This window comes from Equus asinus, chromosome 4, assembly GCF_041296235.1.
Source record: "Equus asinus isolate D_3611 breed Donkey chromosome 4, EquAss-T2T_v2, whole genome shotgun sequence".
In the NCBI taxonomy this organism is placed as follows: domain Eukaryota; kingdom Metazoa; phylum Chordata; class Mammalia; order Perissodactyla; family Equidae; genus Equus; species Equus asinus.
Window position 1 is genome coordinate 50401130 of NC_091793.1, and position 23056 is coordinate 50424185.

At 34.4% G+C, this 23056-nt stretch overlaps 1 protein-coding gene across 3 annotated transcripts in view; it reads right to left on the bottom strand.

Moving 5' to 3' along the window:
• PTPRQ (protein tyrosine phosphatase receptor type Q) overlaps positions 1–23056 on the bottom strand; it is a 242907-nt gene that overhangs the window by 121641 nt on the left and 98210 nt on the right. For 2 of the 3 annotated variants that reach the window (XM_070507246.1, XM_044747332.2), the window contains 8 exons: positions 15797–15957; positions 14993–15138; positions 9725–9893; positions 8000–8290; positions 7470–7745; positions 6957–7108; positions 3203–3344; positions 25–294 (listed from right to left, as the gene is read on the bottom strand). In XM_070507246.1, coding sequence (XP_070363347.1) covers positions 25–294; positions 3203–3344; positions 6957–7108; positions 7470–7745; positions 8000–8290; positions 9725–9893; positions 14993–15138; positions 15797–15957 — 1607 coding nt within the window. Of the gene's footprint in view, positions 1–24; positions 3345–6956; positions 7109–7469; positions 7746–7999; positions 8291–9724; positions 9894–14992; positions 15139–15796; positions 15958–23056 lie in introns of those variants that run through there. The other variant, XM_070507247.1, reaches the window with a different exon arrangement.

The following is a 23056-nucleotide window of genomic DNA, read 5'->3' on the forward strand; positions in this document are numbered from 1 at the left end:
AGTTACCTGTTTCACGTCAGTTACCTGTTTCAGGGAGTGTGCTGACATTGCATGTACATTCATCACCTTCACCAGCTGAGGTTGAAGCTGTTACTTTAAACACATATGAGGTATTGGCAAGAAGTTTCATGAAAGTATACATGTCATCTTGGGGAGAGACTTTTGTAGAATTCCCTTCAACTGTTATCATATAATGCGTAATTACTCCATTTGCCTTTTTGGGTGGATCCCACTTCACTAAAGCTGACTGCCAGCTAGTTGCCATACACTGTATATTCTGTACAACATCTGGAACTTAAGAGATAAACAAATGCCCAAAGTTAAAATTTATAGACATGTAGTAGATTAATGGTTGAATTATGTGATTGCTAGATAAAATCATGTTTAGCAGTAGAGAGAGAATAAGAATTTAACATATCAACCTTTCAATGTGTGCTCAAAAAGTTCTTAATATAGGCTGAATCAAATGGCAGTTGGCCCATTTTTGACATTATCATGTTAATCCTTACAATACTGAACCAGTCAGAATATTTTCTGAGGCCCAAGCAGCAATCACATCCTCAAATCCTCTGTAAAAACTATGTAGCCTCAAACCCAGGCAGTGGTTGAAGCCTACTCTCTTAATCAGAAAGCAGTAGTCTTAGCAGTACTATATTATGGAAACTTTTTATTCAAAACATAGAGGCAGGAGCCTCCCTAATGTGGCAGATCTGGGTCGAACAGTACTAGGAAACACGTAACCAATTTAAGGGTTTTGCTTTTATATTTGAATGGTGTCTTTAAAAGGATTGTGAAGACCTCATCCTTCAGTACCTTTTCAAAAGTCATCAGAGGGAAGATTTAAGCCATCCCAGTTTTTCCTAGATCCTCTCTGAATGGAGTTGGAAGTAACCCAACTTCTCAAAGTTCTACTATGCCTGGTAGACCTGGTGGAAGAGCACTATCCCAGCCCACCAAAGGGACTACAGATCAGAGACTGCTCTTCCCGTGGAAATGTCTGATTATCCAATGTCCCCTAATGTTAGCATAGCTTTTCTTGTTACAGCAAAAAGAGGATGGTAGAAGGAAAATTAGCATACAGCCAGTTCATGGATTACAAATAATAAACAGTGAAAGGAAATAACTTCCTGTAGTTATGCAAAACACAGCTAAAGAATACTCAAGTTTTATGCTAATGGGATGACTCATGGTGAGCTGCTAGATAGTTTCAGATGTGATTAGATGGTTGGGGCTTTGAGCCAAGTGATATCAGTTGGACCTCCCAACTTTGGGGAGGGGAGCAGAAGTTGGAGATTGAGGTCAATCACACTGCCAATGATTTATGATTTAAGCAATCATGCCTATGTAATGAAACCCTAATAAAAACTCTGGACATTAAAAAAAAAAAGAATACTCAAGTAATTTTTGACTTGTTTACAGTTGTCTCCTCTGGCCTAAATTTATATCTTACAAATCCTTCTTCCACTGGATGATAAAGGCATCAGAAGTAAAAGAGAATATTTACAATATGTATGGCATTTAAAATTAAAGAAGAGACCACTTCTGGGCTAATCCAGGGTTCTGGCAATTAAATATCATTAATTATTTGCTTCCTTATTTTCAAAAACTTATAACAATATAGTCACAAAATGCATTAACAAGAGACAGTTGATAATTTATTTGTTTAGTTTATAAACCTAGGTTTTATGGACATTGATTTCACTGACTCTGTGAACCTAAGCACAATTAATTAACCAGCTGATATTAAACCCTTAGAGGTGAAAATTTTATTTTATTTAACCAATCAGAGCATAGAATTTTGTGGCATATTTTTATTTTACTGATACAAATATTTATTGGTTTACGGAGCACTGTCTAAAAGATTAGCCTTGATTTTCCTTAACTCGATATGTTAAAATGTTTTTTCTTTATAGGTTTAACATTTTTATATACTATCACTCATATATGATAAGTATTTCCTACAGCCATGCCTACCCTTCACTGGAGGTCAGAAAGTTGATGTTCTAGTTCAGTTTTACCACTAATTTTCTTGGCCCTTTTCATCTAATCTGCCTGAATCATGGCTTCTTTACTTGTAATGTGGGAACAGGGGCAGCAGTAGTATTTTTTGAGCATTTACTGTGTCCAACATTCTAATAAGTGCTTCACATGGATCTTTTCAAATTTTTTCACAAAAGCTTTATGAGGTGGCTACTTCTAATGTGTGTTTCCTTTCAGTTAAGGATATAGAGACTCAGAGGAGACAGGAGGCTTTGCCAAGTTTATACAACTAGTAAGTCACAGAGCTTGGGTTCAAATTCAGACACGATGACATCAGAGCATGCACTTTATCCTGTATAAATACTATTTACTTAGCCTGTTTTATAGGCATGCTATGAAAAAAAGTCTCAGGTGTTCATAAATTAATGCAAAAATGATTAATTTATCAGTGAATGGTCTCATTTCAATTTAGAGATTTGCTAAAAACAAGAGGAAGTGCATCTAGTGGTACAGGGAAGAAATAACTAGAATAGGATCTTGTGTTCATTCAATATTCATTCACAAAAAAAAAGGAGGAAGAGTTGCCTTTACACATACAGTCCGGTCGAGAGAAGAAACAGTACATTTTTAAGCCACTATTAAATAGGTCCAAACGAAAACTATTCAGTACACAGCAAAGGTGAACTATGGCATGTACACGACATGCAGAAAAGTTGTTTAATTAGACCAATGGTATTGCATAGTCTTCATGGTCCCCTCCACATATTACAAATGGACTATGGGAAAGTATAGGCTTCCCTAGTGACTAGTAGTCTTCAAATGTCACAACTCATCTTCTTTAAAAAATCATAGACATTGTTTCATGAAAATATCAGTCAACCTGTTAAAAGTGACTACTGGTTCATTTCTCCCTCTTTTTCCAAGCTGTCTCAGATGGTACTAAGAATTAGGTAATTTTCACAGATATCTAGAAGCCTACTTTGTTCCTAAACTAGTCTTTTATTTCAACTTCCCCGGTTCGAAAGGAAAAATTGTGTGTATGTAAATATATAGAGATTTGATTGAAGATAACAAGACCCAGCCCAGCCTTAAAGCATTAAAATTTGACTTCCTTTTGAATGAACTATTAAATAATGATATTTTATCACATAAAGGGAGAAAGGGAAGGGAAAAGTGTTAAACACAAAATGAAACATTTTTAGATCAAAAAACTGTGTCTAACCTGATTCTTGGGTTGTGAATTTTACTACGTTACTAAACTGATTGCCATTCCCGACTTTCGTAAAGGCACATATGCTGACAGAATAGGTGCTGACTGGTTCGAGCCCAACAAGTTTGGCTTCAGTTTGAAAAGCTGAAATGTTCTGAAAAGCAGAAAAAAATTCTTAGTCACAATGCATCATCAAAGATTTGTCTGTAACTGGAAGAAATATTTTATTACATCAAAGTTATGCCTTCTATGTTTAACCTGTGACTTAATAAGCACAGGCATTTTTAATGAAAACAAATACTAAACATGATTTGCTGCCACAGAGTGTGCTCAGCTGATGATATAAGGATGAACTGGGCACCCTCTCAACCTTGAAGAATCTCTTAATTGCCATTTTTTTAAAAGCTAGAGCATTTTGGTCTTTTTTTGGCCTCCCAGATTCTTACTTGGAATTACATCCTGATTACTTCCTTTAAATTTGCTAAAATTAAAGTCCCCAGTTTAAATCCAACTTTTAGATGGTCAGCAATACTTGATTTTTCTTGAATTCATCTGAATTCATTTTTAAATACCCAGTAACATATAGAATGTTATTTATATGTAAATTAGTTTATTCATCAACCTCTGTATGCTAGGCACTGGGAATATAGCAGTGAATCAAATAAAATCTCTGCTCCTATGAAACTTAAATTATGAGTTTTCCCAGACAACTCTTAAATTTCTAATTTAACCTAGTCTCTCAGGAAAATGAGAAAAAGAACAAAACAATTATCACAGTTGCCCAAGAAAAGATATGCTTTCTTACAGAAAATTTTACCATTAAGTATAAAGTCTTCATTCAAAGGTAATTGTCCAACCAAGACAGCAGTTAAGATTAATCAGTTATCTTTATAGAAAGAGAAGACAATCTCCTATGTGGTACAATGTTGAGAATATTGCATTATATCTGACCCCAAATATAAACCTCTTTGATTTATTTATTAAACCTTTCAGTAGTAGAAATTTAGAAAGAATACTAACTCTCAGGGCGCTTACAGGTAGAATTGCATTTTACATTAATCTCTTGCAAGTTATTGACATACTTTAGGGACCCACTGTTACGCTAATTCCTTTCCTTCTTTCACACTTACTGTTTACAAAGCATGTTGTTAGATAACCAGGAAATTACAAAGATATGTAAGACACAGTCCTTGTCATCAAGGAATTTTCATATTAATTAGAGAAATCCATAAACAACTGCTCACTGAGAAGAAATTAAACACAAAGCAGATAAATTTTGATTTTGGTGAGAAAGGGCTAGTACCCAGAGAAATGACTGAACTCAACAGATTATGATGAAAAGTGTCAGAGTAGCTTGTTGGATAGTGAACAGATTTATGCAAGAGTAAGGTGTAAGAGGGAGACATGAATGAGGAATATTTCCCAACATATTTACAAAAATGTTTTACTAAATAAATCATTTCTTTCAAAATGTGTAATTGACCTGAGATACCAGCAGACCTGGATCTGAATGATCTCCGTGTGGACCACACTGGATTGACTGGGATGGCAGGAACATTGCCAGTGGTTCTGGAATTATCCTGCCTGCACAAACCCACATATAACTTGAAAGGATACAAAGAAACAAATAATAGAAACTGATAGTTGGGACATAGAGGTAGATGAAAACATGGAAAGGAAAATAGGATAACACACTGAGAGAAAGCTAAACAGAGGGAGGAAAGTAAACTAGATTTAAGAAAGGAAAAAGATGGCATGAGAATACATTTAAAGGAATTTGAAAGAAAATAAGACTATCAAAATTGATGAAAGAGAAAACAGATATAAAATGGAGTAACCAAAAGTAGTAGATTTTAAAGAAAAACTACTCCCTCCACTCCAAAAATAAATTATTTAATACTTTATGGTGTAAAGATATTTTTTTCTACAACTGGAATTTTAATGGTAGCATTTCTATTGAGAAAATAGAATGTCTAAAAATCTTAGAATATAACATTGTCATACTCAGGTAAAGGTGTATACTCATTTCATGCTTAGCCCTATTACAATGCTGGCTGGATTTTGTTGCTCTTTTCTTTAACTATGTATAACAACAACAACAACATCTACCACAGTTATCATATGTCAAGGATTGTTCTAAATGCTTTACATAGATTTCACTTTAGCATCCTCACTTTTTAATGTGTGCATCCTTATAACTCCTATTTTGCACTTGAAGAAACTGAGTTACAAGAAGCTAAGCAACTGCCCTAGCACAGCACCGTGGGTCTCAGAGAAAGTTCTAACCTGGGTAACTTGATGCCAGAGCCCTTGACTGACCACTATGCTAACGGTGTGGATGTTGATCACTGTTCTAAGGGGAACAGATCACACATCCACACCCACTCTCCAATACACAGACAGGATTATCCTAAAAATGTGATTACACGAAGAAAATTATTCCTTTTTCCCTTTGGATATCTATTTCCCAGTGACCCACACAGACAAAGCAAATAAAAAATTGGAAAATGTTAAGATTATTCCACGGACAGATATTAGAGGGCTAGAGACTTAGTGTCATTAATGTAATTTCACACTTCTGAGAAACAGAGTCTGCATTTACTGAGTAATATAATTCAAATTCTACTGAGCCTATCAGATTTTTTTTTTTTTTAAGATTTTATTTTTCTCCCCAAAGCCCCCCGGTACATAGTTGTATATTTCATTGTGGGTCCTTCTAGTTGTGGCATGTGGGACGCTGCCTCAGCGTGGTCTGATGAGCAGTGCCACGTCCACGCCCAGGATTCGAACCAACGAAACACTGGGCCGCCTGCAGCGAAGCGCGCGAACTTAACCACTCGGCCACGGGGCCAGCCCCATGAGCCTATCAGATTTTAAAGTAATATCTTGATTTCCAGAAAGAAAGTCACTGTTCCTTATGACATAACCTTAATCACTGCTTTTAATTTTTACTATTCACTTTGTAAGCTACACATGCTATAAAAATGATTTACCATCAGTAATAAATTGTAATGCATATAATATTGGAGACAATGTTTACTGCAGATTTTTTGCACTCTTCTTGCTGTAACTAAATAAGAACATTCCATAACGTACTCCATTTTCCTTTGGAAAAAAAATAAGAGCATCTTCTTAAATAAATGTCAGTTAACTATAAGATATTTTGGCAATTAAATGCTAGAAATCGCACATGTTTATTTGAGACCTGTTGTTATATCAGTTCTTTGGATATTTTTCATTAGTTCTGGAACCTAAAAATGGAGGAGGGGAAGGGTGTTTAGCATTACAACTAATTAGCATTGAAAGGAAAAGAATAATATATCTTAAAAGACCAATTGGTGTGGGAGAATATCCTATCAGAGATCATCAGTATAAACACTTTTCTGAAAAGGTTAAAAACATTCACTTGGTACTTCTAACAACAAACAGAAATCTATTATATTTAATAACAAGTTTTAAACAGCCTGAAAAAATTTACTATATACTTTCCAAAATTAACAAAACAGTGCAATTATTTCCTAACTGGTAGATATCTAGAAGTTACAAATTCTAAGTAATTCACCCTACGAATTATTCAGTTTCCATATCCGACAAATGTTTTCTGCCTTTTCCACAAGCATCTTTAAATTGTAGGAAACAAACAAGATATTCTTAAAAGATAGCCCTTGTTTAATTTAAAGCAATCCATTTTCCCCCTGTATGTCAAAAGATTTTACTTCAATTTCTGAATTTTTGAAATAAACATAGACTGTTATAATCAACCTACCTTATAAAATACAGTGTCAGTTTCATGTTCATGAATTTTAAAACTGTATAGTTTAACAATACCGCCTGGAACAGGACTTGGACTCCATTTCAGCCACACAAAGTCTGAAGTGTAGTTGATTAAAGTCAAATTTTGAGGAGGTGCTAAAGGCACTGCAGGAAGACACATTATAAAACTTATATTCATAACATTTTAGCGTAAAAATATCATCGTGACTCTAGCTTCTCGAAGGCAATAGTTAAGAAAGATTTATAAAGTGATCGTGTTTTAATTTCAGAAATAAATGGCATAAGTTATTTTGTTTTTGTACTTGGAACTCAGTACTTCCAAATCAGCTTTAAATAGACACTTTGTTTTGAAGCTCAAGCTAAAAAAAGAACGTTCAGCAAAGTAGATGGATAATTGTAAACCGGTCACTTAGTAGACAATCAATAATTTTCCATGCTGTTCCTTAAAAAGAGAGAGCAAGTGCTTCAACAGAAATCATTTGAAGAAATATGGATTCTGGCTTACCTGACTCATCTGTGTAAAAGAAAAGAATACTGGAAGGACCGAGTCCTTTTATAGTTCTTGCAGCAGCAAAAAAACTATATAATGTAAATGGTGAAAGCTCTTCCAATGTTATAGAGTTATCAGAAGTAACAAAAGAGTAATTCTCATTTGGTCCTTGTAAAGTTAAATCATAACTTATTATTGCACCATTTGGTTTTAGTGGGGGATCCCATGATAAGAGAACTGAGGTAGAGGAAAGGTTTTTAAAATTGTTGATTATTGGTGAAGTTTCTGGGACTATAAAAGAAAAAAAGAATATTAAATGAAACAAAAGTGAATTAGCATTAAAAAGAAGAGGCTTTAATAATAATGGGACTTAATTTTATTAGCAGATAATTATTTTAAGAAATTTAGAGCTTATTGTGTTTATTGAAAGTCTAAGAACAACCAGAATCTATATAATGATAAGATTAATGTTTTCTATCAGAAAGCAATATAAATAAGAGATCACCAACAATCTGCTTAATAGGCAATAAAAGGGTCCAGCCTACCATCCTCTTCAGTTTTGATGTGTAGCTGGGCAGTATAGGTATCAGAGAATCCTTTTTCTGTTGATGGAGTGATTTTTAATATATAATCAGTGTATTTTTCCAGATTATCAAAATACATGCTTCTCTCATACGTAACTAGAGGTGGTCTCACATGGCGAGGAGTCTGCTGTAAGCTCAGAGAAACATAGTAGAAGACTAGACCGTTCGGTTGAGCTGGTGGGCCCCAGCTTACGTTTATTGCAGTTGATGAAATGGACTCGTAAGTCAAGTTTCCGACAAGCCCTTCAGGTACTATGACAGGCAATGTGCAAAATATAAAAATTGTCAGTCACACTAAATAAAATTTAAGTAAATTCACAAACTGGAGGGTAACTGTTGAAATGGCATCTATTACATCATTGGCTCTCATATTATTTTAATGCAGATGTGGTAAACATCATCTATTACAAAATATCTTCTGAATAATTATATTAAAAATTACTCAAAATAAGCCCTGTCATCTTTACTATGTGTGAGGGTTGTTTTATATAATATTCTCTTGGCTTTTCTTTCATATAATATGAATATTATGATGTGTATATATACAGAAATGTGTATGTATACACAGATATTTAAATATTTTGATAATGTATAATATTTAAAAAATATTTTTAGTTACTTTCTTCTAAAGCTTATCTTTATTGCACATATGAGGTCATCTAGGATCTCTCACCTGGAATAGTGCACAATAAGTGTGTATTATTCATGATGCTATAATAATAACTAATAAAACATTGTAGGTTGGTGAAAATCTTGAGAGAAATCTGTATTTAAAGAATGCCTGAAATGATATTGACCGCATATTGCACTAAAGCATTTTTGCTAAAGAATCTCCAAAGACATATCTCCACATATTTTATCCTGTCTTATTCTGTTGATTGACGTGTAAACTATTTAAATGATTGTTCCAACAACAAGGAAAGCATGCATTCATTCCTCATAGTTATAGTGTCTGTTGATTTATAGTCCTCAGATAATGAACATGGAATTCTGCTCTTAGCAGAAGTTTAGGTCAATATCATTTCTCAATAACAGACTAGTCTTTAAGAAACAAATGGACAATGGAAACAACTACAAGAAGAAACAGGCAATGATCCATATAACATTATGTTCTCGAAGCTGAAACCTAAAAACGTTGAGAACTTCAATTATTATGATTTTCTGAATATTCAGCACAGACAGGATTCTGCAGAAGCCACATACAAGAAACTCCTCAAGTTGAAAAAAAAAAAGATATTCTGGGTTTATTAGTCACAAACATAACAAGAACAAAGATGCTGCAAAGAGTCCTATGCAGATTCAAAGACTGAAAAGGAAGCAAGTTGCTCGAGGAAAAAAAATGTAGTTCCTAAAGCAAATGGATAAGTATGTTAAGTATTGGAAAATACGTCCATGTATGCAGCAGCATTTTTCATGACTGTAAGCGGATGACTGTGACATCTTTTGAAGCAATAAAAGTGACAGAATTTTCATGAATGGATGATAACAGTTTTCATGAATAGAAAAGGCTGTTATTACTGTAATAGTTTTACAGCTATATTAAATGCATTTTCAAACTTCTATAATGACTAGTTAAATGTGCCTAAGTAAAATATAGATTTTACTACCAAAACATACAAATTGAAACAATTATACAGTTTTAAAATAATCCTCTTAAAAATTAACAAATGCTTTTTGTTTACATACTGTCTTGATCTGTGTATACTTGAACTGTGTCACTGCTTTTATTCCCATTTCCAACTGAAGTGCTTGCTGTTACCCAAAATGCATAGTAGCTGAATATTGCCAGTTTATCTATTATTGCAGATACAGTCATATTGTCAAAGTCATTGGTTACTTCATGGAGTGTAAAATTCTGAAAAATAAACATATTGTTGTAATTGTTCAGAATATAGTTTTAGTATACATAAACATTTCAAAATAATTATTATCCATGAATTGGTTTTCTTATTATTTTAATATGTTAATTTTTGAGGAAAATCAACATAGAACATTTTTATTGTAATAATTAAGCTGGAAATATGTTTATACTAAAAGAGGAATAGGTGATGGCAAAATCAACATGCAGAGCTGCGAAGAGTAGAAACACCAGGCTTAGTGATGAAGAACAACTGATGATCAACTGAAGATGCTACAGCTGGGCTGATCAGTGTCAGTTTTCTGCATGAAACATTCAAGTGTTTTTCAAAACGTTGACTATTTTTAAACAAGTTTGGGAGTATTACAAAATGTTAATATTTTTTCTTCCTAGTGATGAAGGAATTATGAAAGTGTTCACCTCTTTCTAAGAACACAAATGGTTATTATTAATCTTTAATGGGTCTTCTTTTCTTCTACAACCATGGGGAGAAATGGGAAGGCAGCTAGATGCACTCTCTCGTATGTAGAGTGAGAGAAATTTTCAAATTCTCTTGCTTGACTCCTAGTTAGATTTGTTCCAAGGCATTTTTTGATGATTAGGGAAGCTATGCAAACGTTTCTTTTCTTACCAAATTTTAAACACAACACATATATTCAAACATAATCAATTCTAAAATAAAGGAAAACAGACTTTAAAAAAATCACGTAGGCAAATAGTATGAATAACTTTATAATACTGTCCATCTACACCGGGAATTCTGAATCTCCCCAATCTGTACAAAGCTCTTAGAGTCCTATAGACATGAGTTCACTTCTGGCAGGGCAGCCCTGGATAAGCTGTCTAACCTCAGAGCTGCTCCTTCTGCACCTATAAAGTGGGAATAATCATTTCCTTTGCACCGAGAGCTTTTGAGGGTTGGATGATAGGAAGCACACAAAACACCACGATGTCTACACACAATAAAAAACCAATCAATAGTAATTACTTCACTTAAAAGATTAATATATGATAATCAATTTGGCCTAAATTAATAGTTAGGGTGGTTCTGCAATAGATCCACAAGTTAAATTCAGCAAATTTTTTGGTTCCTTTGCCAGTATGTGGTAGGGAAAAAGAGTGAGTGTAATAAAAGATCTACTTCAATTTTGTGATGACTTATTTAGGAACAGACAAGTTAAAACAACCTAACAATCTCACCCAAAATATGATCTGCGAACTTTGATACATTCCTGTACATCTACTTTACACATGGAATAACTGGCTTACTAAAGTATCTCTTAAAAATATTAACATAACTAAGACATAAAAACGAAGGAAATCTTGCCATTTGTGACAACATGGACAGACCTTGAGGGCGTTATGCTGAATGAAATAAGTCAGACAGTGAAAGACAAACACCATATGATCTCACTTATATGTGGAATCTAAACAAACAAAAACCTGCGCTCAAGGATCCAGAGAACAGATTGGTCGTGACCAGAGGTGGGGTGTGGAGGGGGAACAAAGTGGGTGAAGTGAGTCAACGGTAAAGACTTCCAGGTATAAAATAAATAATTCATGGTGATGTAATGAAAATATATTAGAGTAGCATTTTGGTGTAAATTTTAATTTTTCTTTCTTATAGAATTTATTCTGATTACCTTTGACCTTGCGGACTGTTAAGTAATGAATTATTTTGAATCACCAGAAGTCATTCCTAATGAGCGCGTGACTTAGCAAGCATAGACATGCAACAAATGTGAAATGAGATTAATTATCCAGATGATTATTTCATTCATCTATTTATTTTTGGAAAAAACAAGTCTTTGGGCTCCAATTATCTAATTAAGGCTTACTCCTTTGTGTATGCAAATGCAGTCAGAAGTTATTTAGTGAAACCTTTTCAAATTTGATTAATCAACCAGTATTCATTTAGCACTTTTTAATATAATAAAGCACTATGTCAGGTACACTGAGGAAATATGACATAAATGGATAAAAATTAAAATGTGAAAGAGTTAATACACTATACAAAATATTATGAGTAGCAATCGAAGGAAGAACAAGATGGATTGCCAAATAGTAGTAGAGAGACTAAGTTCCCTAAGGTATTATACTACAAACTCAAGTGCTCCAAAATTATAACTAAGTACCAAAAGTAATGGTGCTCTATTATTATAGTTTTATAGTCTTTCAATTAAAATATTTATTGGCAATAAACCTCTGTGTGATACAATACCAGAGGTCTTCCGGGGATGGAAAGATAAGTGTCACATGACCCTTTTCTTCAAAGTTGTTTGCTATGGCATAAGGGAGCTAAGACAAGTAGCAGATAATGGAAAGCAGAATGTGATATACCATGCATGAGGTATTCCACAAAGTTCTTCAGGAAAGAGAAGAAAGAAGGAGGAAAAAAAAAGCCATACACTTATTCTGCTATATAATTTTCATTTTGAGGGTTTCTTCTATTCTAGCAATCCAAAATAGAAGATTAGGTAGTGGAGATTTTGATGCTATATTTAACACGAACTTTAGGAATAAATTAAAGCACAGATGAACTTCAAGCAATATGAGAAATGTTTTAACATCATTAGCCTGTGCCCTCTTGCAGCTGTCACACTTAAAAGCATTCTTAAGATTATTTAATAAAAGATTACGTTTTCTAAGATAGATACATTGCAAGTGGGGTCAGATTATATATGCAGGTTTGAGTAAGTAGGTTCATAAGATCATGTTGAAACTATAGTTAGATGTTTACACTTGATTATTTAGATGTGGACGAAGAGAACCAAAATAGAATCACATATAAGCCGTAAGTAAATTGTACAGCAGCAAAACCTTTCCTAAGATTCAGAACTACTTTGCAATATTTTTGTTAAATGTATGAAAAAAGAACCTGCAATTTGAATGGCCTCTTTGACATCATGACACATTGTTAAATCTGTAAACAACATTGTGGTAAAAAAAAATAAATAAATTGCACTCTAATACCCATTTCTCTTCCCCAAATAGAGCAGAATAAAAAAGAACGGCAAAAATTGCTCAGCGTACAGAGTAGGAAAAAAAAAAACCAGATCCTCCTTTCCTATACAACTCCATTCTTAAAGGGCCTTGAGCAGAATGTAAGAATGAAACCGACCTCTGGACTTTCTTTTACCCACTGCTGGGTTAGTCCTGAGACAGCTTGCAAAGTTCTGTTTTGACCATATGCGTTAGCCTAAACTGCAGTAGATACACTAAAGAAAGCCATACTTTAGTCCCAGTGATTACTGCGTGCCAACAACTAACTCCAGAGGCTAAATTTAGGTTGTTAGTCACAAATGGGATTAGGCAACTTGGAATAACTAAGACTTATCTCTAGTCTCCTGCTTAAAAGTATACAGAGAAATAAGAAAGGCCAGAGTCATAATCAACATGCCGTCAATAGTTTCTATCAGTAAGGTATATATTCTGTAATTTGAAGTATTTCTTCTAAATTAGTGTTTTCCAAATTACATTCCAACGCTGCCCATTCCCAATTCAATCACAACCACTCCATTTTATCCTTTTCATATATTAAAGGTCTGTAAAATATTAAGTTTGGGGAAGTAAAGGAATTCTGCTGAAAAAATTAAAAGTATTTCTCTAAATGAAATGTATGTTAGCTATTTTCATAATTATTATCATTAGTAGAAAGTACCCATCTGCAAACTGTGCGACCCTAGAACCTTGTATACACCAACTTAAATAAGCACATTCTAGTGATTTCATTAGATCTGATATTGAGTAATAATAATGACAATAACCCTCCTGCTAACAATTGAAAATATTTTTAAAATTGAAGAAAAACATTTATGTTGTGTACAGTAATCCCCTATCCGTCATCTGCAGGGCATACCTTCCGAGACCCCCAGTGGATGCCTGAAACTGCAGACAGTACCAAACCCTGTATGTACTATGTTTTTTCCTAGACATACATATTTGAGGTGTGACGGCAAAACTAGCACAAATATCTTCTTCCTTCTTCACAATTTCACAGATAGAAGACTCATTCTTACCATAGATCTTAGCAACCTTAGCATACAATTTTTGTCTTTCCTTATTAAGCCGAGAACTTTCATCTTTCTTTTTTTTTTTTTAAAGACTTTATTTTTCCTTTTTCTCCCCAAAGCCCCCCGGTACATAGTTGTATATTCTTCGTTGTGGGTCCTTCTAGTTGTGGCATGTGGGACGCTGCCTCAGCGTGGTTTGATGAGCAGTGCCATGTCCGCACCCAGGATTCGAACCAACGAAACACTGGGCCACCTGCAGTGGAGCGCACGAACTTAACCGCTCGGCCACAGGGCCAGCCCCAAGAACTTTCATCTTTTCACTTAAAGGAATCACTTTATAGCTTCTCTTTGACAAATCCAAATTGCCAGCACTACTACTCTTGTGCTTTGGGGCCATTATTAAGTAAAATAAGTTACTTGAACACAAGCACTGCAATACCGCAAGAGTTGATCTGGTAAACAAGACGGCTACTAAGTGACTAACGAGCAGGTAGCGTGTATAGTGTGGATCCACTGGACAAAAGGATGATTCATGTCCCGGGGGCTGGACTCGGATGGCACGAGATGTCATCATGCTACTGAGAATGGTGAACAATTTAAAACTTATGAATTGTTTATTTCTGGAATTTTCCACTTAATATTTTCTTACTGTGGTTGACCATGGGTAACTGAAACCTCAGAAAGCAAAACATGGATCAGGGGGGATTACTGTACAAACAAAAATAAATTCTTTTTAGCTGAGAAATAATTGAGGGTAAATGAAACCATCGACTCTTTGGAGAACAATTCTTGGAGGAGTAGAATTGAGGGCCATATTTATATACAGGATTTTAAGTAGGTGGCACCTTCATTTTTGGTAATACATTGAAACGCACGTGCAGGTGTGCCTGCCTAGATAGAGAGAGAGCGACTAAAATGTATCTGACGTTCCTCCACTATAGTTTTCTGTTTCAATGGGAGTTTTATAAAATGTCTACGCATAATTGTCATTGTGAGATTTTTTTCTACCATGCCAAGTCTATATCATCATCAACAACACTAAAGGATGTAAATAAAGAACTAGGAGAAAACTCAAAGTCTTACCTGCATGTAAGTACCTGAAGCATTTCTGTAATAAACAGAATAATATTGTATAATGCCATTAGGTTTTGAGGGAGGCGTCCAAAAGAGAATTATTGATGAAGAACTGAGATTTGCATAATGAACATCTTTGGGAGGGTCACTTGGAGCTATAAAACAAACAATGGAAAAAAAACTATACTTGTGGCTCCAAATACTGTCTGAAATGTCCTAAATTTTACCTGCCTTTGATAAGTGATGATAATTGGTTTTCAAAAAAACTTAAGAATAACATCTAATTAGAAGTCAGAAATGAAATCCATAAGTCTCACTGGGCCATCCCTCTAACAGGGCATCATAGCAACATCTAAGCAGAGGACAGATGGATTTCTTACTCATGAAACACTACCCCAGTTCTAAAACATGCCCACTGCCCTGGATTTGAAAACATTATAACAAATTTCTAATTCAAAATACATAATATGAATTCTGATTTATCTTAGAATTTTGAAATCCAATAATAGAGGACGAAAGCATTTTATTTTGTTTCATTTAACAAACGCGTAAAATGCTAAGTGTCACGTTCCATGCTGAGTGCATTTAAAATTTAAACTCATTTAACCTCACAAGGACTCTGTGAATTAGGTCCTTTATTGTTTCCAGAATACAGACAGGAAATTGAGTCACAGATTGACTAACTTTCCCAACATCACACAGCTAGGAAGCGAACAACCAATGACAGACATTAGGCTTGATAATACGTTTTTATATTTAACACTTTTTCTGAGTAGGATATTATTTTACTTGCCTACATCCATTAGAACTCACCTCCCTCAGGTGATCGAAAGTTAACGACATTGCTTCTTGTTTTCCCAGCACCAAATCTGGTGTTAGCTGTTACATAAGTGCTATATTCAACATTATAGTCCAAATCTGAATACTCTAATGATGTTTCAGTTACATTAACGGTTTTTAATGACGATCTATCCCTGGAAGGCAAAAAAAAATTGTTTGAAAATTTAAATTTAAATTAAATGTTACATATATATTTCCAGAATGAGTACACTAAAAGCAAGCAACATTTATGCACATAGATTTATTAATAAAATAAAGATGCCACTTATCCTGAAATGCTGAAAAGAGTGAATTTCAGAATAATTCAATAATAAACTTCTTTTGTTTTCAAGTATATTCAGTAATTCAACCAAGTGCTAATAAGATGTTGATATTAGACTTTGCTTGGACTAATCGTACTAGATCTCTGGAATACTGTGTATTTGAGGCAATTACAGCATTCCTTTGCATGCCAGCGTTTTAATTGCTCAAACATTTGTTCTTTCTAAGTTTTGGCAAAATCTTATTTATTCCATATATAGTGCAAAAGTAACATTTACTTTAGACCAATTCAAATAAATAAATAGTAAATATCTGAACAGTGGTATCTAAAATAGTCAGCCTGTGGGTCAGTCTTTCTTTCTTTAATTAGAAATGAGATTGAAAATAATGTACTTATAACATACAGGAAAGGAAAAAGTAGAGCTCACATCTCTTACTCAATTAAATCTTTAAAATATCTGAAATGACACTCCAGAAAAGAAAATAAATATTGACTCAAAACTCTTCAAGTAAATATAAAATAAAATCCCAGGAGGAGGGAAAAAGTCTGAAGAATAAAATCTTGCTAAGTAACAGAGCACGAGAATTATTTCATTTCAGACATTTTAGTTCAGTTTCCATAGTTTTGACTTGGGTGTAGATTAGACTAAAAAATGGACACGTATATACTGTTGCTGAAAACCATGCATTTTAAAAAGAACTTTAGATTTTAAGAGCAATAAAACTTATTAAAAAATTTAGAAAAGGGAATATGATCAATATCACAGAAAAGGTATATGCCTCATGTAATCTAATTTTTTTCCTCCCTTAGAAACACAAGGCATCCAAGAAGTAAATAGATATTCCCTCTGAATATAAAATGCTTTTCCTTTACCACTGAAATATTCGAATTACTGAATCTTTAAGAGGAATAACAGAGTTTAAGTGAATTAACGATATCCACAAAGAGACACATTTCAGCCACGCTTTTACCATTACGAAAGCATCAGTTCACTCCAGATATAAGCATGGTTATCTGAAAAATAGCTGGAAAGCTTACCACAGTGAGAAAAATATGGATGTGGAGTATGTGAGTAGAGACAGGCGGATTAGCCAGGCTATTCAGCGATTCGAAACAGTTTCATCAGACATCCTTTTCAGAAGCAGAAGAGAGAGCTTTCTTTGACTTCACTGAGACCACAGGAGAGGGGCTTTTAAAACTCTTAATGCTGCGTTATTAGTCTGAGAAAGATGCCTTGTCACAGAAATTTTTCCCAATTCCATACTCCTGTCATTGGTCACAGGTCATCAGATCACTACAATATAGCTAAGCCAATTCAGATCTCTAAACCTATGAAATTAGCTAAAGTAATCTAACTGCATTATATCTATTTTCAAAATTCTTTTTCGGGCATATTTTTCAATGCTACCAGCTGCCTTTCATCACTACTTTCTTGCTCTGATCTTCACAGCAAAATACTGCAAATAGGTCTATAATAAGAAAAACTCTGATTATGTTCCGTAGATAATGTAGAATCAAGGCAATTACCCGGAAAATGCAGGTCAAAAATAAATTTTGTCTGACACACCTGGAAATTTCAGTAAAAAGAAGATAGTCTTTATAAATTATCTGAATAACAAACTCAATAATCCACCTCAGTTAGCACATATAGATATAATTTCTACACCCACCCTGGTTTGTCTCCAGGGGCAAAGCAGTGCTAATAAACATTTTTCAGGTACTGATATGTCTTTGTCTGTTTGGGGTTGGCTTTTCTTTTGGAGTTTAGGATTGTGGCTGATGTTTTAATAAGTAAGGTAAGAAAATATCTGAGCATAAATAAACTTCAATTGAAACTTCACCTTCTGAAACAAGTTCAGAATGTATCTAGGCACATAAGAGATGGTTTGCCATAAAACTGAAGGCCGAGAAGAAAGACAAGAAGAGAGAGGAGATGCTGTCCCTGGGGATCTGACTCCATCCTCCCTGCTCAGGCTGAGGCCTGAGCTACGTGCTCTCTGAAGAGCCATCCCAGAGAGCAATCATGCAGTTCAGAGGTCACTCGCTCTCATGCCTCAGAACCATAGCTCTGATGCTGCTGTAACCAGTTGCTACTCTTGGTTTTAGCTGTTTAGTTTAAAAGTCTCTGTTTTGTTCTTATTAGTTTAAAAATATTATAATGGGAATCTTATGTGTTCTATTAAAGTGTTTCATTTCCATTTATAAAACTATATGTTCTATATCTTGATTTTTTCCTCTTTTTAAGTTAATAACAATGAACTATATTCTTATTTTTCTGTAGTTGCCTAATGGGATGTATGATAGTATTCAGCCTTCCTTCTATAAATTAACTTGTTTCTCTCCTTTTTTTTTACTTTGGTTATTACTAACAATGATGCACTAATCATTCCTACACAAATATCTTTTCATAAAGGTACTTTTATTTCTGCAGGTTAAAGTCCCAATAGTGTGATTGAGTCAAATGATTGAGTCAAAAATAAAATTTTTAAAATTTTATTTTAATGATAACTGTTCCAAAATAATTACTGTTTCAAATTATAAATTATTATGAATTGGAGTCACAACAACGTGTGAGACTACACGTTTGGCCATGCTCTCACGACCAGTGTGGATATTCATCGTCTTATTTTCTGCAAGTTTAATTGGCAAAAATATCTATTTAATTTGCACATCCCTGACCTTGAGTGAGAAAGAATGTCTTCTCATATGTTTGTAGGTCATTCGTGGTCCATCTTTTTGAATAACTTATTCACATATTTTCTTTTCTCTATTTTATTTTAGTCTTTTAAATGGAGAACAACATATGTTGGGGTTAGGGAGGCATTGTTCTTTTAGATAGGGCTCCACACAAAGAAAGATAGACACCTTCCCCACAGCCTCTGAATTTAGAGATGATATGTATGCAACCAATATTCAACAGAATTCAGCAAAATTTATTGAGCATCTACTTTACATCAGGAATTACGTTAGACATAAATACGAGTAAGAGACCACCCTTTCTTCAAAATAATGAAAGAAAGCAATAAATTATTATAAAACATTTCATTAATAACAATGTGATCTCCTTAAGGACAATAACTTTTTCCCCCCAGTGGCTAAAAGCCATGAAAAAGAGAAAGAGATGAGCAAAGAAATGTTGTAACCAAGAGTAGAAAAGGAGAATAAAGCACAGTGCCAGACATGCAAGAAATTGTTCACTAGAGAGCTAGTTTGTAAGGTTTGAGGGTCAAATAGGGAGTTGAGGGAGCAGGGGAGAGGAAGAGAGGAGGCCTACCAGACAAAGCAGGTCCAACTCTTACGTACCAAAGTCACACACTGTGTGGAAATGAAAAGAATAAAAATGTCACACAATACTTAATCCCTAAAGTAGATGACTGTCAGTATCACCCAAACCTTCCAAGTGGTACACGTTTTCAAACTGAGAAAAACTTAGGGGAGTCCTCAGTGCAATCATTTTACTGATTTAATTCTAGAAGCTTATTAGAACCTTTTAAAAGCTTTTTATTTTGAATTTGAGAAGTTAAAAGAATTTGAATGACTGAAATTATTCTGAATATATATACGATGCAGTTTTTCTCTGTCTACACTCATTGGTCACACCAAGAAAATATCTTGGGATAAGATTAATGGAGTCTTGAAGATGAAGTTATTTCCTAGTTAATTTATAATTTTTTTTCAAAAAAGAGACATATTTTGACAACTAGAGCATAAAGGAAATCCTAGAGCATAAGAGAAGTTTCTTTGCTCTGCTTTACCAATTCCTTTGCTCATCTCATCACATCAAGACCATGCTGAGCAACAATTGTCCCCGTTTCTCAAATGGAAATGGAAAGATTTAAACAAATTCCCCCATTTCCCAAAGTATGAACATGAATCGTTTTCTAGACAAGGCTTGAGACTCTTTGAAACGTCATAATCTTAATTCTAATCTTCATCACTTGATATTTCATTCCATGTGGACAATCTAACCTGATGATACACTCATCCCTGTCCATTCCTATGAATTTATTTTTAAAACTTTAATCTGCTCTTAACTAAACATTGTAGATTAATCCTTTCACTCACTAAATACTACTCCCCAAAATAAGGAATTTCAACATCCATTTACTTGACTCTTTATCAAATCACTCTCTCTCTCATATGAACCAGCAACTTCTGTAACTGTCTTGCTATAATATAGGAAACTGCTCTTCTCTGTTGCACTTTAGAATAATTACTCTGCACAGCTGGGTAGTATCAGCAGGTTAGTAATTACATATTAAACAACCCTAAACTAGCAAGGCATAAATAGTTGCACATTCTATCATCATAAAGCTTTAGAATCTCAGAAAGTCTAAGTCAAAGCAAGGTATTCATTTGTTGTTGCTATTGTTCCTATTGTCATAATTTTGTTGGCTGGCTGATTTGTTTTAATTTGGCTTAATTTTGTTTTGCTTGTTTGCCCTTAGCAGAAAAGACGCATTTGTAAGATTAAAGGGAAAAGCCACTAAAGACAATGAGATTGAAGCTGAGGAAGCATACACTTATAAACCATGGCCTTGGAACAGAGATAGGGAGTAAAGGTCCAGAAGACAGGCGGAGGGATTGTACTTGAGCTGGGGGAACAGGACTTCATCCCCTGAGAATGGACTAAATCCCTCAGGCTAGAATATGGAGTTTGGATTTTATTCCAAGAGTAACGGAAAGTCCTTGGAGCGTTTTCTCCAGGGGTTAATCGTTGGGTGCATGGTTAAAATAAAATTTTAAATTAAATAAAATAAAAATTCAAAATCCCATACAATACTGAGATTCATTCTTTTCTTTGTCTATGTATACATACATATCCTTAGTCAAGCTTCAAGACTCCATGTATCTGGCCTGCCACCCCAACAGCTTCATCTCCTCCCACTTTTCTCCTGTGCCATTATACTCAAGACACAGGCCATATTGCTGTTGCTCACACCAAGCTTCTTGCTGCTAACCACACTGGATAATATTATTCCAGCTTCTCCATCCAGTTAGTATACCTCTGGACTTTTCAGCTACATGTGTCAATAAGACAATTTAGATTGGGCCCAGTCACTTGAAACTAAAAGAATCTTGGCTAATAACTCATTCCCATTCTTTCAACACTTTCTCATATGTCTTAAAACTGAGTATTTCCACCATTCTCATCACTCCTCCCATAACAAACTCTACTTTATCTCTATATTCTTTAAAACTGTGGGGCCCAGTAATCCAATTGATTTATACACAGAACAGTATACGTATTCTCTCATAATGGATAAACTCTGTCAACTAATGCAGACCAACATCAAGCCACTGATTTCTTTTGGTAAAAATATCCCATATGAATTGATGCAATAAGTTTAATTTATTATAACTCCATAAGTCTTTATCACAAATGCTCTTATCAAACTAAGACTTCCTTAGTCCTTTATGTGCACTGTTGAGTTTTTAGAACAAAGGCCAATTATGACATTTATTCATACTGACGCAAGAAAAGCATGATTTGGGAGTAAGACAGATCTGGGTATGAATTCTGGCTCTGGCATCTTCTAGATCTATAACATTAAGCAACTCCTTAACCTCAGCAAGACTCAGTTTCCACAACCATAAAATGGTGATAATATTCTTCTCTTTATGGCATTGCTGTAAAAAACAAATAAAGAAATATACATAAGAAACTGAACTCATTTGTCCAAAAATGCTAACTACTATGCTGTCCCTCCTCTTGAGCCCCTTTCTTCAGCTCTCCAAGGCATTTTGTTCCCCAAGTCTGTAATGCAAGGAAATCACAATTTCTCCCAGCTTTGTACATTTCACAAACATGATGAAAAGATCCCCTAAACTGGAGGTATAAAAACTCAAGATACACACAGGCAAAATAAATGACTAAATAGATTGGATTTAAAACAGAGTGCAGTGGGAACTGAGGTAAACTGCAGAGCTAACAATCCATCTTAAAGACAGCCTCTATTCAACTCCAGCTGATTTTTATCATGGGGAATACGGCAAAAGTATTCTGATTTTTGTAAGAAACAAAAGAAACTAAAGTTTTACTAGATATCTACTCATTTACAAATGCTGAAAAAATTTTGTTCAGAATTTATTAACAGTTTGCAGGTCTAGAAAAGCATAACTGGTCCACAGATAGCCTGTTTGTAATTTGTCACCCAAGCTTCACCCAAGTCTCATTCATAAAAATGACTAGCAAGAAAGAGCTGAGACAGAGCTTTTAACATCCCACTGGAAATCTCAAGTTAAATTATAAAGAGCACCCTTGTACTCAACCACTCTCTCTATCTGTGTTTGTCTCTCCCATCATCCCACCCTGGCCCTAATATTTCATTTCTACAATGCTGCTTATCAACCTCTCAACACAGTTCATTCATGCTGCCTCCAAGCTTGCAAATACTGTTTCCACTGAGATGTTCTCCTGACTTTCAATTTATTTTTACCACCTTCATTCCAAAGTTGGAGGTAAATTCAGGAAATCTGAAATGACCCCTGTCCCATTCTGATTATTGATCTATATTATATGCTTAAGTCATTAGGTAGTTTTTTAATAGAGTGAAAACGTTTTAGAAAACAGGAGCAGGCATAATTTTTAGCACATGGAAAGCCATTTGCAAAAGTAAGCTTTTCTGTTACAGGGGAAATTACTTGACCAGTGACATTTAATAAAAAGCTGCATTAGAATTGTTTTGACTTCCTAGTATATTGCTCAGCAAGCATTTTAAAATTATTTCGTATGGGCATATTTTATTTCTAATTAGTCTACAATCATTTTAAAATTCTCTATATTTTTTATCTCCCTGTAGAGTTTAACAAACATCTATCAGATTGACTGACTCAGAATTATTTCTCATAATTAATACTAAGAACACTGAGAAACCTTAAAGCCAAGATTTGTATATAGGCTAGAACTTTCAGCATTGCTTTCATTCCATATTCTTTTAGCTACACCTTACAGGGCGCTCACTTAAAAG